The 16,379-nt window shown below is 44.3% G+C and overlaps 2 protein-coding genes across 2 annotated transcripts in view; both read right to left on the bottom strand.

Moving 5' to 3' along the window:
* The window catches only part of LOC110002779 (tripartite motif-containing protein 16-like), a 35,347-nt gene extending 32,068 nt beyond the window's left edge, over window positions 1-3,279 (bottom strand). Inside the window, exon 1 of the mRNA XM_065953522.1 lies at window positions 3,172-3,279. The gene's annotated coding sequence lies outside the window, so the exon portion shown is untranslated. The remainder of the gene's footprint in view (window positions 1-3,171) is intronic.
* Window positions 2,031-16,379, bottom strand: part of tmeff1a (transmembrane protein with EGF-like and two follistatin-like domains 1a) — a 53,197-nt gene continuing 38,848 nt past the window's right edge. The window contains exons 7-10 of the mRNA XM_065953524.1: window positions 10,951-11,010; window positions 7,409-7,532; window positions 7,023-7,184; window positions 2,031-5,979 (exon numbers count right to left, since the gene is read on the bottom strand). Of these exons, the coding sequence (XP_065809596.1) occupies window positions 5,895-5,979; window positions 7,023-7,184; window positions 7,409-7,532; window positions 10,951-11,010 (431 nt within the window). The 3' untranslated portion in view covers window positions 2,031-5,894. The remainder of the gene's footprint in view (window positions 5,980-7,022; window positions 7,185-7,408; window positions 7,533-10,950; window positions 11,011-16,379) is intronic.

Genomic DNA, 16,379 nt, shown 5'->3' with positions numbered 1-16,379 from the left:
GCCTGAGTCCCTGCCTTGTGTAGAAATGTGGGACGCACACATACTTAGACTTAGACTTAGACTTTCTTTATTGTCATTCAAACTTGTACTTTACAATGCAGATAAGAACGAAATTTCGTTGCATTTGGCTCGTTCTGGTGCAGGATAAGAACAGCAGCATGTATTTACATATAAAAATAAAACAGCACATGTGAAGAGTTGGTAACCTCTGCTCTGGATCTTGCGTCTGCAGACTAACAGATAAAAAAAAATTTGAGAACATCACTCATGATGTAGCCCCTCCTCCCCTCTGACAGGTGGGTGTAACAGGAGGGACTAACGAGACATAGATGAATACCATGTTTAACCTCCTCAGACCTCATTTTCAAATCCCTGAGTCACAAAGAAATGTGAGATGTTTCGGCTTTAGAATAAACTTGTGAAGATGTCTGATCACAGACTCACTCAAAATATATTTAATTGGGATGCTTTTTTTCATTGTGAATTCTGGGCCAATGACCTGGAGTCTGTATTTGATGTGAATAATATTTCATCAACAGGTTACTCTGTGAGATCCAGGACATTAAAGGTCACATATACAAAACTTCACTAACTCTAACATGTGTCTCTAGTCCGTCTACAAACCCCCCAATCATGAGAAAAGTCCATCCTCTCCGTCTTCTGCCTGCTCCACTTTTCAGAAAATGTGTGCTCAAACAGGCCAGTTGGGGATTTTCCCTTCATGACATCACAAAGGGCAGTAGCTCCTCCCCCAGGTGGGTGACACTCCCACAGCTAGGTGTTTGTTCTGCCCTCTGAGTCTGCCTTCTCACCGTAAACAATAGGACATGGAGCGAGAAAGCACAGAGTACACCCAAGTCCTTCCAGAGAGGGGGCGTGGTCAGACACAGCTCATTTACATATTTAAAGGTACAGACACAGAACAGCCTGTTCTGAGCAGGGCTGAAATAGAGGGGTTTATAGGCATGATCAAATACAAGATCAGAGTGGATTTAGAACAAGAAACTTCACACACATGTTTTGAGGAGCTCTGAGACTTACTTAAACTGGTTGAAGAGGAAGATAGTATGTCAGCTTTAAAGAGCCCAAAGCGATGTGGATCAGTCTTGGGCGCTAAAATCCAGTGTTCCAGGCCTCCGTCGACTTTCGTTAGAAGTTGCACATGCTCAGTTACTCATATTCAATACATGAGGTAAGAGCTTCAAGAATCGCAGTAGAAAATGTGCTCATGGTCGCATTTTACACCAACACCCAAAAGGAGGCAGCAGAGTGAAACGTCCCATGAACAGCGACATAAAGAGCTAGACGTGCAGCGTCACTGGATCTGAGCAGTGACTGTTTATAAAGATGGATCAGAGCAGCAGAGCTTAGGACACATATGCCTGTAAGTACGAGTGCATATGGTGTTGTTTAAGTTTGTTAAGCAAAATTGCTTGAGTTAAAATAAACTTGCCTTAAAATTATAGAGATGCTAATTCTGTTAGCCACTTAATGGCATTTTCTAGTATGTGTTAGCATCAAGCTAACAAACCAAGACATACATCCTGGTGCATGTGCCCCCTGAAGAACAATGCACCAGCCGCCACTGGTTACAAGAGCCGATTAATGTACATTTGTCCCAACTGGGCGACATGGAATTGACAGTTAACACATAGCCTACTTTACTTAAAGAGGTTCAAAACCTCACAGGGATATAGATGTGTTTCTTATAAATCGAGCACTGACATTTAAATACGGCAGATTGTCAGTGTTTAGTATGGATTTAGGACAGCGCGTGTCTGCAGAGAAATAAACGAAAGCAAACAGTTTAGTCTCCTGTGACTGATCACACAGGTCATCTCAATTATTTGGTTATGCTGTCAAATCTGTCTCTCTCACACACACACACAAACACACAGAGGATTTATGTAAATAAAATAATCCATCACAAGAAAGTGGAATACCTTTTGATATGAGAGCAGTGTCAGAAGAAGAAACAGAAGAACTCTCTCAAATAAAAATGAACACACCATAAAAAACGAGTCAGCCGGTTTGTTCTTAAAAAAAACATTTCCTTTTTTTATTTTGGCAGAGACCTTAAAATGGCCCCTCAAGAGTCTACATGCAGAATATTAACATGTCAAACACATTCTAGTCACATTTAGAGAAGTCACGGCTGCAATGGTGGACAACACATAGAGACATGTCACTCAGCTGACCTACGACTTGTAGGCGTCGACCCGGGCGTTACAGAGACACAACTCCTGTTACAGAACATAAAATCATAAACACAGAGAAGACAAATCTCCCTGAACTTAAACTTTTTTTGACCCTCAGTGCAGCAATTTGAGTCCCCGACAGATTTCCCTGGATGATTCTGTGATTGTTGCGTCTTTAAATGGCTGATTTTTAAGAAACGTTTATGCAAAGTTTGGATGCTTTGAGAGTTTTATTCTGTGCAACACATTAGACATCCAGTGTAAGTGACCAATGTAGCAATAAAAGAGAAAATTGGCTGAGCAACTGACGCCATGTTTAGGCAATTTCAGTGTCGGGATGCCAAATAAAGCCTCTGATCGGACAGCAGAATCAACCCAGGGCATCAGAAGCTGAAGTGGATGACTAACATGAAAACATGGATAATTAACTGATCAGCACAGAATACTGTAAATGCAGCCATGACATGTCTTAAACCCTCACATCCATGACATCTGCGTAGCTGGTTTTGGTCCAAATTTTCACAGTAAAAATGCTGGTGTGACTGCCGCGCCTTTGAGCTTCTTCCCCAGACATGAATCTGTTATTCAATTTGTCGTCTACAGCTACATTTAAGTTCTCCTCACCCTTTTTTCAGTCCTTGAAGCTTTAATTTGTTGGAAATGGCCGTGGCATGGAGTCGATGCATAGTTAATCGCCAGACTCTCCAATTGGCCTCTGGGACAAAAAAGTCTAAGACTAAAAAAATAATAAATAATAATAACATATATTAGGGCTGTAAGCATGAACTATCTTTAATCACGATTAATCTCATGTTATTTTGTCACTTCAGGCTCTCCGTAGATAGTGGTCCTCAGTGTCTCCCTGTAGCCTCAGTGATGTAAAAAGAAGGACTCTGCTGCATCTTTGAATGTCTCATTTCACTTTAACAAACTCTCAGACAGTAATATCCACCTTATGACATCACACATTGACCTTATGACATCACACATTGCCCTTTGTTACCGTTCCTTTGAGCTGTTTGACCTCACTTTGGGATCCCTAACCACTTCCTGTTTCTGTGCTTAACTTCATGTCCTAACCTTCCAGCTACAGGAAGGTCCTTACTGCATTTCAAAATAAAAGCACACAGTAAGTAAAGTACTCTCAGCCTAAGACAGTACAAACATTCTAAATAAAACCTAACAAGTTTTATTTTGAAACGCAAAATAATGGAATTTAAGACATGCGATTCAAACATTGCGATAAGTTATTGAATTTTGGCGATTAATCGCGATTACAAATGTAATCGTTTGACAGCCCTAAGATATATATAAACATTGCACAAAAAGTAAGGAAATTTGTGTTTGGTAGATTATTTATTTGTTGTAACAATGCTTCTCAGCAATAAATCTTACACCGTTAGATAGCCTGTTTAATTGGCAAGTTTTTCATGTGCGCAACCCACATACTCAGCTCTGCTGCTCATCCCACAAATGCATGTTCCTTGCGAATGTGGCACCATTTAAAAGAGAAATAAACAGGCTTTCCAACAGTATAATATTTATTACCATAAGCATTGTTACAACAAAGAAATAATCTACCAAACACAAATTTCCTTACTTTTTGTGCGATGTTTACATTTGTTAACATCACACCTGGGAAAAGGCTTTTGTCTAAATTAAAAATAGTTTCAACAGATATTCACTTTCACAATTAAAATACCAATTAAGTAGTCTTTGTTTCGGCAGCTTATACCCTCAAACACGTCGTAAGATTTAGGTTTAAAACTGCTGGAATACAAACACGAGCTAACTAACTAGCAGCTAAATCATAAACAAATATTCCCTGTCAGCAGGCAGTCTGCAGATATTTCCTGCCAACGTTTCTCTCGTTCATATCCTAACTTTATAGGAGGAGGGAGACACATCAAACAGGCATGCCTGGTGTTGCCGTGGGGGATTTCAGAGGCTGTCTAAAAAGTTGCTATCAGGACAACCCGAGGTCGGGGAATTGCTTGGTGGCTCTGCTCTCACGGAGCGAGTGTGTGCAGTCATTCAACCAAAATTGAACACGAGAGAAATTAATCTGACTGTTGATCGGCCTTCCTACCCTCGAATACTCTAATAATGACCTGCAATCAAGCTGAAATCCAAAATCATTTATGCGACTGACATATCGGGTCAGAAACAGCCTAAAGTCGCACCTCATTCGCCCGGCCTGTGGGATATCTTTACTGTCAGGTATGTGTTGATTATCGGCAAAAAGGATTTTAAGAGGGATTTTTTTCATACGAATCCCGTGTGCTTGGAACTTCTCGCTGTGGAGAAAATGCAAAACTGAAATGCACAAAAGAAAAAAAAGACAAACTTTTTTTTCACATTCAAAGACGAGCCTTGATCCCAGCCATCTGAGCGACCAAGACTTTGCTGAATAACGTCAAAAATATCGTTCAGTGTTCAGATTTTTCTCTCTCGAAGATGCAAAAACATTCGTGCCTTTTCAGCGTCGCAAAAGCAAAAGTGGATACAGAAGAACATATTCCAGTGTTTCTGTCTTCTCCTGTCTCGCTGCCGCTAAACACAGCAGACCATCCGTAACACATTCCTTTTGTTTAATACCTTCCTTTTCGCTGTCTGCCGTTCATCAGTCCGACTTTTTTTTTGTGGATTTTTCCCGGCTCCATCGGATCTCTGCGGCTCGGAGACGGAGGAGGCGTTTCTTTAAAAAAAAAAGTCAAAACTACACCACAGGACACAGATTTCACAAGTCATGCGCATATACAGAGACTAGAACTTAGAAAGTAACATTAAAAACATAAAACTTTTTTAGTAAAAACTACTTTAAAGGACTCGCTCTTGTCGTTAATTATTAGCTGGTTTGAACACAGTGAAGTCTTTACATATCAAAGAATAACTGTAAACAATCTACGTCACTGTCCCGGCCCCCCGTCACGTACGAAACAAACTGCATTTGGTGATCAGCTGCACATCATTAGAAAAAAGGAAAACTACGGGGGCGTAGAAATGCTCAATAAATAGCACATTCCAGAAGGGCGGACGTCACGCTGTTAGATTACCAAAGGTACCGTGTTTATGAAGTGTTCAAGGAAACCAGTCGAAGGTAAAAGTGACCAGATACGTGCGCATTGCATCTCCGTTACGGCTCCGTGCAACCTCCTCCGTCAACACCCACAGGCGGCCATGTGTACAGCTGCAGAGGGCGCCACACTGACAGAGCTGAGACGCACCGGAGCCGGTGGAAACGCACACACACACACACACATTCACTAAAGTAAAAACCTATCGGCTCCTTTTCTGGGGTGGAGACGGACCAATCACATATCTGGTGGAATTTAGGGGTAAGACAGCAGACGTGGAAACGATGTAAAGTGACGGAGGTTTTTTAAAAGAAAAAGTTGACTCCTTCCTCTTCTTCTTCTTCTCGGTCTTCGTGCAAAAAAAAAAAAAAAAATTAAAATCACCATCCTGCACGAGTAATCCGCAGCATCTCCGTCCAAAAGCTAACCAGGAGGGAAAATAAGGCCCCTGAAATAAATACTCATTTTTCTTCTTCTTTTTATTGTGACTGTGGGGTTTTTTTCTTCCCAGGAGAAAAAAAAAAGGAACTGAATACCGCACAACGACCGGTAGAAAATGGTATTCTTCCCACGCTGTAAGATAAAAACTTATCATAAAAAAGGACCAACACAAACACGGCTATACCATCCGGGAGTTTGTGTCTGAGGAAAAGTGTCCCAGGTTCTGTTTTTGCCGACGGCCCCGGTTGTTCTTCGGACATTTCCTGAAGGCGCACAAAGAGAGAGAGAGAGAGAGAGAGAGAGAGAGAGAGAGAGAGAGAAACAGAGAGAGAGAGAGAGAGAGAGAGAGAGAGAGAGAGAGAGAGAGAGAGAGAAACAGAGAGAGAGAAACAGAGAGAGAGAAACAGAGAGAAACAGAGAGAGAGACATAGAGAGAGAGAGAGAGAGAGAGAGAGAGAAACAGAGAGAGAGAAACAGAGAGAAACAGAGAGAGAGACATAGAGAGAGAGAGAGAGAGAGAGAGAGAGAAACAGAGAGAGAGATTAACATCATGATGTGAACTCAGAATAATTAAATTATATGAGTGGTCACCCTGATAAATTTTAAAGTGCAGTGTATGACTTTCTTAAATATCTCTCTTCTGCAGTAACTGCTCATTCAGACCGAGTCCACATGTAGGTGGGTGTGTTTTACTCCCCCCCCCACACCCCACCTTAAACACCCTCAGTTCTCAAAAACATCTTCGTCCATGTGATGATGCAGAAACGCAGTTCCGGCTGTAAGCTCATACATCTCTACTTGTGAGAAATAGGACAGTGTTCATACGACCTCCATGACCTCCGTCGTCCAATCAGGCGTCTCTGCTCGTCAACATAGTGGGAGAGTAACTGTGTGTATGTGTGTATGTGTGTATGTGTGAGCATCGTGATTAGGTGATAACTAAAGCCTTCATCTAAAGCTAGTGTACAATAAAAACAGTGACATCTAGTGGTGAAATCTTCCACTACAACATGAGGTCATGACACAGTCCTCTGTGATTGGATGGGTGAAATGATGCAGGCTCATGGAAAACTGAAGCAGGAGTAAAATCGAAGTCCTCGTACATTTCTGAGGGATGTAATCAATCCTGACCGTTGACTCCACCTCTTCTCACATCACACCATTCAAAACCATCACCATGACAACCGTATTTTAACAGAGGTCGATCGGTGTAAGACTTGAGGTGCAACTTCGGGCCAGCGTTGGAACCATATCGTTGGAATTGATATTAGTGTGATGTAATGATCGCTAGTGGGCGCTGCTTTACCTCGTGATGCACATCACCACGGCGACGATGATGGCGATCTGCACGGCACCGATGATGGCGGCGATGAGGACGTAGTGAAGCTTCTGTCCGCTGGGAACCACGTAGAGGATGTTGAAGTCGTGAGGCTCGTCACACTGAGGACCCTTGTAGCCTGAATCACACCTGTGACACACACACACACACACACACACACACACACACACACACACACACACACACACACACACACACACACACACACACACACACACACACACACACACACACACACACACACACACACACACACACACACACACACACACACACAGACGAGAGGGTCAGTCCTTGAACTCATCTTGATCGGGCTGTTATATGAGAGCCAGCTGGGTTCAAAGGTCACACACCTGCAGATTGCCTTGTTGTATTTGATCTCACATTTCCCGTGGACACAGAAGCTGGCGTAGTTGTCGGTGCAGGGGATCGGCATCCCGGCGTAGAAACCGTCGCCGTGGTCCAGACCCGTGGTTTCTAAAGAACAAACACATCAAGAAAAATGAAGCCGATGCTGAAGTGTAAAATCCTGCAGTTCCTGGAGTGTCCACTAGAGGCTGGCTGCAGAAGCACAGGAAGTCACATACACACCCATTCTAAAAAGCCTGTTTTTACAGCAGAGATGAACATGTTTACAGCCTGGTTCAAAAAACCAAATAGGTGTGATTAGCTCATGTCTGGATGGACACACACTGTACGGGGGGTGAATGTTTTGATGACTCATCAGTTTTGATTTGATGAAGGATAAGAGTTATTCACAATAAGGCGTGTAGCTGACCTGATTGACAGGTGGGCGCGGTGTAACGGTTTGTCAGGAGGTTTAAAACCCGCCTCAGCTCCAGCTCTCAGCCTGTCGTTAGGTTGACTGAAAGTTAGACTGAGACAGCATTTCCAGCATGGAGACCGCCATCGATGGGACTCCAGCGCCCGGTGACATCACTCAGGCTTTGTTCATACGATCAGGAGTCTGGATATTGTGTTTTATTTTGAAATTGGCCGGACGCTCTGCACGTATCTTTGTCTGACTTCCTGTGTGGGTCGTTCTATTCTGTCCGGCTTGATGCGTGCCTGCAGGGTACGCCGTCGAAAATAGACTCGCAGCCGGACGGACTGAAAGGAAGCAGCTTGAGAACGTGAAGAACAGAGTCCAGTTTAAATATTGAAGAAGTCCGCTGCTCGGCTGTAGGAACAGATGACGACGTTTTTCACATTAAAGGACGTTTTACTCTCTCTCTCTACACTTTCTCTCTCCGCAGTAATTAAGAACAAAAAAAAACAGCCTACAGAGCAGTCTGTGCGGCTCATTAAAATGACTGATATGCAATGCAGATGAAGAAGAGCTTGAACTCAGCGTGAGGCCGTTTAATATTTATGAGCTAACGAGATATTTGAGAGATCTATAAACGTGTCGAGGAGTCGGGAGACATAAAGAAAAGCTTCTTTGGTTTTACAGACTTTCTTTAATCAAACTCTTCTCGTGTTATTTTTAATATTCTGTTCACTGAGGATTCTTTAAGATTCTGTTTTGGTGACTGAAGCGTGAACTTATCGTCTCATCCACAAAGAAAATAATCACCAACACATCACCCTTCACTGGTGTAATTTATGACGTTTTAATTACAGATTCCACAAATGTGTCGTTTAAAACATCCCAGGAAGCTTTCCCACTTTTTATCTCTCAGAGAGAACGACTCGAAATGACCGTAATTAACTGGAGAGTGTTTGTTTTCTTCTTCCTCGTAACACAGAAACGATCACTGAGCTGAATATGACGAGAGGAGCGTCTCGTCTACCTGCAGTTAAAGAGATAGTTCAGGATTTGATAAGTGGGGATGTATGAGCAACTTTTAAATGAAGAATGTTCAACATGTTCCACATCAATAAATCATAAAGTCTGTCCTGTGTAAATGTGTCTCTGAGTCCTGACTGTCTACAATGAGGGAGAAGCTCGAGTCCCGCTGGCTGTGTTGTTGTCAGAGCCGTGTTTACATGGACGGGACGGCCGGCTCCTCCCCTTGTGTATAAAAGCTGTTTTAGTCAAGAACTAGAGAGAAGAAGAAGAACATACTCACTGATTATTTGGATGTTAGTAAGAGTTTTTAGATCACGCTCATTCTGTGTCAGTTTACATTAAATGTGAAGCTACGAGCTAACTAAAGAGCGCTAACATTAGCATGCTAACACAACAATGTGAAGCTACGAGCTAACTAAAGAGCGCTAACATTAGCATGCTAACACAACAATGTGAAGCTACGAGCTAACTAAAGAGCGCTAACATTAGCATGCTAACACAACAATGTGAAGCTACGAGCTAACTAAAGAGCGCTAACATTAGCATGCTAACACAACAATGCAGGACACAGGTGACTGCAGCTCGAGCCGAGGGTAATTTTGTCCGCTGCTTGCGCTAAACAAATCCGTGTGAAAGCGTGTGTAGAGGGGTTGGAGGTGTGTCTCTGGAGGAGAGCGGAGGCTTCAGGATGGAGGAGGCGTGGCCTAACAGCAGTTTGTTTTGTTTTCATTACTGGAGCTCAAGGGCGACATCTACTGGATCAAAAAGTCATAAAGTGTACGTAGTAAAGATGATAATCTACTCTGCAGCACTTCCAAAGATCACTGATTACAGGGTGAACCTTGTGTTGTCTTTTACCCGTGGACGTGGAGTTGGTCACCTTCCTGGGCAGGCAGGTGATGAACACCGGCGGTTAGCTTGTGCTAGCGTGCGTTAGCTTGCAGTGTAGCTGCAAGCAGTAAACATACACACTACGTCCTGCAGGGGGCGGAGCTTCTGGGGGCGATGAGGGAGCCAGTTTGAATGTTGTGTTTACAAGCTGCAACATTTCCACTGACTTGACCTTTAACCTTTCAACGTGACCATCCAGGAGGTTTTGGGAACATTTTAGAGACTGAATGTGGTTCTATCCATGCACCGGGACCAATCAGACGACTGAACTCTGCAGAGCTCACATGAACATAATGAAGCTTTCTCAGCTCGCATGTTATCACAGTGAACGTTCTGCTGCTGTGAGTGAAGCTGAGGGAGTAAATCGTTTCCCTCGGTGACGTTATAGTCGCTGATATCGACGGGCGGAGCGAGCTGCAGATAAATAAAACCTTCTGGATTCTGTTTTGTCTCCGCTCCACTAATCTGTGTTTACTCACATAATGCAGAGATTCAGAGACCCCCCCCCCCCCCCCCCCGTGACGACGTTATTGTGTATTAAAGAGGTTTTCATTGAGTTTCTCCCCGAGGTTATTACTCCTCTGCAGGTTCAGACTCAGGTTAAACAGGCTGCTGAAAGGGCCACGGGAAGTTTAACAATCAGCTGCGTTAATGACAGGAAAGTGGTTTTTTAATGGGCTTTCATAATCGGAGGACGAATGAACAGAAAGTCTCCGGGGTCGTTAACGTGTTCGGCGTTCAGTGTCTCAGCCGGGCTTACAGCTCAGCTCCAGGGACGACGTCGTCTCTGTCAGTGATTGTCCACACTGAAATACTTCAACATATTAGGATCTGTGACGCTCTGCAACTTTTTTTAACTCTGCTATTGTTAAATATCCATCTTTTTCTTTGCCAGGTGTTGTCCTCTCACTGGTATTCTTATTTACCGTAAAATCCAGAATATAAGTGCCCCCCTCCTCTCTAGACTTGATGTTCACTCAGGTCACCATGTGGTGGACTCTGAAGCTTCAGTGTTTATCCAGCTCTGCATGGGTCTGTAAACCTTTCTGTGTTCTAACCTCTCTCCATTTTTCAAAAGCATCTCCAATATTGATCCTAGTTTGAGCACGTTTCTGCTCGTGGAGCTTATTAGAAACATGCAGAGGCTTTTTAGGTCGGGTACAATCACTTCTATCTTTAGATTAGTGGCAAAGTGTAATGAAAGCTTCTTACCTAAAACGTTTCCTTTGAAAAGAGTGCTGTCGTCTTTCTTCCCCGCTTTCTCCTTATCAGCTGTGGACGAAAACAGACGACAGAGACACAAAGACAGAGACAGTTAAACCTTCATTGATGGAATCATGGATGATAATCTGTGTGTGTGTGTGTGTGTGTCTGTGTGTGTGTGTGTGTGTGTGTGTGTGTTCTTAACCCCTTGAGGATGGACTAAAACAAGAGAAGTCAGAGGATGTTTCCACAGCGTCTGAGATCTGCTCTGAGTCAAGGTGACGAGGGTCGGTCTGAGCTGGTCTGTGTGTGTGTGTGTGTGTGTGTGTGTGTGTGTGTGCGTGTGCGTGTGTGCGTGTGTGCGTGTGTGTGTAAGACAGCCATGGGTGACAACAATTCCACTTGAAAAAGAAAAAGTGTTTGTGTTGTTGTGTTTTTTTTTTCTGTTGACTGGCTGCGTGTCTTCGTGCTGTGTGGAGGAAGAGAGGGTGATGTGAATGAACACACACACACACACACACACACGCACACACACACACACACACACACACACACGCACACGCACACACACACAAACGTACACTCATTCATTTTTAATGCTCCATCATTCTGGAGGAAATATTGACAGAACTCTCTCTCCTCTCTGTCTCGCTCTTCCCCCCCTCCTTGTCTGTCTCTCCCTCGTTGATACCTCCACCTCTCCTCATCTCCTCCTGTCTTTCTCCGTGATGTCATCCTTCTCTCTCTCTCTCTGTTTCAGACAATAACAGAGAAGATTTTATAACAAAAACAATCTGATGATTTCTGAAGGTTTATGCTGAAAAGTGTATCGACACTGTCTGTGTTTCTGGAATTGATGCTCGTTTTTTTGATCAAGGGGAAAACAAAACATCAACATCAGACCATGTTTGGATAAGGACGGCGACGCGGTCAGACGCAGCGGCCCGACGCAGCGGCCCGACGCAGCGGCCCGACGCAGCGGCCCGACGCAGCGGCCCGACGCAGCGGCCCAACGCTCGTCGTGAATATTTCTGTTTCTCTCTTTCTTCATTTTTGGGGCTTTTCGTTCCCTTATTCTACAGACAGGACCGTGGAGAGAGTCAGAAATCAGCGAGAGAGAGATAGTAGGGAACGACATGCAGGAAAGGAGTCACAGGCGGGATTTGAACACCGGCCGCCCGCTGCGAGGACCACAGCCTCTGTACATGGGGCTCGCACACTAACCACTTGGCCACCGGCGCCCTGCTCTCATGTCTCTTAAATTGCATCCACGTTTCCTCCACTTGCGCCTTAGTCCCTCCCACCAGAGATGCATGAAGAATCGAAGGAGAAAGGAAACGAGGAGATAAGTGTTAAGAGACGACCTTTCCTCCGTAGCATCCGTTTGTGATGATGACATCAGCTGATCACCGCTCGGCTGTCAGTCAGGCTGTTTGTGTCTGCACTTTATTAATCCTAATACAATCCACACAGTGACGGTGTGTAGTCTGTGTACTCTACCTGAGAGCCTGATAAACACCTGCACAGGAGGAACAACCTCATAAGAGAGAGAGAGAAATCAGAGTCTTGAGACGTCCTCCAACATGGCGGCATGGGACGACCTCTGGTTCAAGCGAGGAGCGCGGAAACGAAAAAAAATAAGGGACGCGAGAAGCAACCTCTGTGCTGCCGCCGACAAAGGCAATAAAGATTTATTCTATTTCATATCTGGAGGCGCTTTGTCAGTGAGCGCATCAGTGAACACAAACAGTATGGACACCTCAATGGCGAGACATTTCAACCAGCATCACTCCAGCGATGAAACTCTCATAAGAGCCGAAGGAATCGAGCCACAAGAGGGCGTGATCGAGTCAGAAAACGTCTCCAGAGAGAAGGTTGCTGGGATTTTTAAATGGATGTTAATTAGAAACATATCAAAGTTTAAACTCTGTTGTCATGACGACACCACAAGACATGACAAAGTCAGAAGCAGGAAATAGCAGATTCTGTTCAGCCGTGTCAGACTCTGTGCAAAAAGGAGGAAACACCTTTCTGATCGATTTGTTTCGACTCTCCTCTTTTCACTCGTTTTACTCTGTACAGTTTATTTTGAACCGAGGTGACAAACATGAAAGTGTTGGCATGGCGCCTCGAGGGGACAGCAGATCAGGCAGAGGGCAGGTGCTCTTCACCCCAGGGTGCAAGAAACCCCCCCTCCCAGTCCTCCACTCACCCACTGTCCCCCTAAGCCAATCACACACTTGGTCATCGGCCACCTTAAAGCCATAACTTCTGACAAGAAATCCATAAATCTAGCCGGGGTATCGTCCCCCTGCCAAACGCTGCGGAGCGAGAGCGAGCGCAGAGTGTGTCCCCGCTGAGACGACACATTGTGATTCAAGGTGAGTCTATCAACATAAATCAGATGTGAGGAGATACTGAGAGGATGCACCGAGGCTGGAGGAGCTCGGGGGTGTTGGCAACAGACTTTGAAAAACATCAGACGGCAAACTGTGACTGCAAATGAGGTTTGGTGTCTGACACTCCCTCCTCACTCAAGAAATCACTCAGTGAAGAGATTACACACTCATCTCAGAGTTTTGTTTTTACTCGGACGGACTTAAATACAGAGGCGTGTCTGATTCTCACACGACTAACTATTCACACGTTTTGCTTTCGTGTCTCAGGATGTTTTGCGTAACCCCCTAAAGTCAAAACAAGACGGGTTCTAGAGCTTAAAAAGAAGAAGCGACACGCGGAGGAGTACGTCTCAAACCCTGAATCACTTCTGAGTACCTGTGACAATGACATGTCCTTCAACTCTCACGTCAAACAAATATCAACCACTGTCTTTCTCACCTCTTTAAAAAAAATAGCAAAACCAGGACACAAACTGTTAAAAAAAAAAGTAGCAGAGGAAAACAAGTCCATGCATTCACCTCTCTATCCTTACATCATAGCAGTTCTTCATTTTTGAGCTGCCTTTATAAGTCACAGAGGACTCTTCGGCTGCTCCGAAATGCTGCTGTAAGTGAAATAAATAATAACATTTCTCCCATACTAGCTGTTCAGTATTGGCTCCCTGTAAAATCTAGGCAACAGTCGATCAGCAACTCTTGTGTTTCTGTGAGGTGAAAGAACATCGACCAGTCTAAGCCTATAGCAGCAAAACTAGTGGCAGGTCCAGCTCAAAGTACAAGCTTTAGGTCAACTCTTTGGGTAAAAGACTGCATCCAGGACCCTCCCTGATTGGTCGATGATTCCAAAGGAGTTGGTCCTGGTAACTGAAGGCTCTACCTCCCGTACTAGTCCCGAGTTCCCACGGTAATCATAGATCCCACTTGCGACAGCACAAAACAATACGATGTGTCTGGTATAAAACCGTATAAAACTCTTATAAACACACATAGGGTCATTGTTCTGAACCGTCAGAGCGGAGTGTTTTATTCTGAAAATAAACCACTGTCTGACTTCCTGTCCTGCTTGATCTGCTCTTTGGTAAATCCGCGCTCCGACATCCGGCACAAATACCGGCAAATACACAACACAGCGGAGCCAGTGGAAGCACACACATTGAATAAAATGAAAACCTGTCATCTCTGCTAACATGACGGAGCGGAGACGGACTTAGTGGAATTTAGGGGTAAATCCTGTGATTATGAATCAGAAACATATTCCAGACCGGATAATTCCCCTGCGTCAGATTCAAACAGGATGTGTAACAAGGTGTGGATTAATGTCGTGTGGAATCAAAGCAAACGGCATGCCTGGTTTGTGGGTTAATTGAAAACATCGGTGATTAGACACATTAATTTGTCTGACATGGTCTCGATAACGAGGCTGATTTATGGCCCGAGATGAAACGGTCACAGTTGCGCAGTCAGCAGCGTTCAACGGAGAGGGAAACAACATCAATCCTGCATCTTCACACATCAGCAACTTAATGTGGAGTAATGATCGTCGTCTGCAAGCAAACCAAAGTGGAGGAGGTTGGAGGAATGAAACGGCAGCAGCGAGGAGGAAAATAAATCTGCGATTCAGGGAGCGTCATGCGGTCGAGATTTAAACTCCTGAGACGTGCTTTCAGATCAAACAAAGAAGGAAAATAAAACAAGGCCAGACGGACGTTAAAATAGGAAAGTGTGAGGAAAAAGGGACCACAGAACTATGAAAGCAAAAAAAGAAGGAGGGAGGGTTGAAGAAAACATTTAAGAACGGGAACAGACATGAGGAAGGTAGGAAAGAAAAGACGGTTGAATGTAACATGGAGGAAGCTAAAGTCTCTGAACTCTTCTCATGTTTATACACTGAGAGAGAGTCATCTTGACCACAGATTCTCTCAGGGTCTATAAAATGATTTTCGTTTACGGGGCCAGTTTATCGGTGGAGAACGAGCCCCCTTTCATAATCCTCGAGGTTATGACGGCCCGTTATCTGAAGCTGGACGAGTCTGGATGATGGGATTTTCCAATTTGGATCCAATAAAGCAGCAACAGAGGCCTCAGTGGGCAGATTTATCAGTCTGTACACAAAACTGAAGAGGGCCGATGTCTGCTCCCAGACGCTCCAGTCGGGGTCAAAGGTTACAGCTGTGAGCGGATAAACCCGCAGGAATCAGAGCGTTCAAAGAGCGGGATTTACTCCCAGTAACAGGAGAACAGTTTCTTTGAGCTGCAGAGCAAAACACCCACGCATCCTCGTACAGAGATTAAGCTGTTTTAAGGCACCGCCACACGGCCGTTTTGGACGCCCCCCGGTTTGAGAGCAGTTATGAGATATGAGAGCAGTTATCAGGTCAACAGGTGTTGCAGCGATGGAAGCGGTCAAGAGAAGTGGTTCAGATAGAAGTGATTGTACCCGACCTAAAAAGCCTCTGCATGTTTCTAATAAGCTCCACGAGCAGAAACGTGCTCAAACTAGGATCAATATTGGAGATGCTTTTGAAAAATGGAGAGAGGTTAGAACACAGAAAGGTTTACAGACCCATGCAGAGCTGGATAAACACTGAAGCTTCAGAGTCCACCACATGGTGACCTGAGTGAGGGGGGGGGGGAGACAGCTCTCTATGATGTTTAGAATTTAGACTGCAGTACTCATTTGAACCACTAGGTGTCAGAGTTGCATACTGCTCCTTTGAGAGTCTCTATTAGTCCAGTTTTCTTAATTTCATACCCGTCAGTCAGTTGCTGCGATAGGCTTGAGTGTATGGATTTTAAAGTAAGATTTAGCGCCTTTAATTAACTCTTCACTGTCAGTTTCAATCTTTAGAAACGTTTGGTGCTCCTTCTAACATATCCACAACCATATGTTATGAGTTTTTAAGGTCCTCTTAAGGTTTCAGGGTGAGGATTACCCTCATGCTATACTCTATTTGCATCAGTGTATTTCCTTTGAAGCACAGTGAAGTGTTTGCATCTGTTTGTTGCCTCTTTCTGAAGGTTTAAGAAGGAACATTAAAA

Source organism: Labrus bergylta, chromosome 4 (assembly GCF_963930695.1).
Source record: "Labrus bergylta chromosome 4, fLabBer1.1, whole genome shotgun sequence".
Classification (NCBI taxonomy): Eukaryota; Metazoa; Chordata; class Actinopteri; order Labriformes; family Labridae; genus Labrus; species Labrus bergylta.
The sequence above is the reverse complement of the archived record's forward strand: the minus strand, read 5'-3'. Positions and strand labels throughout refer to the sequence as shown.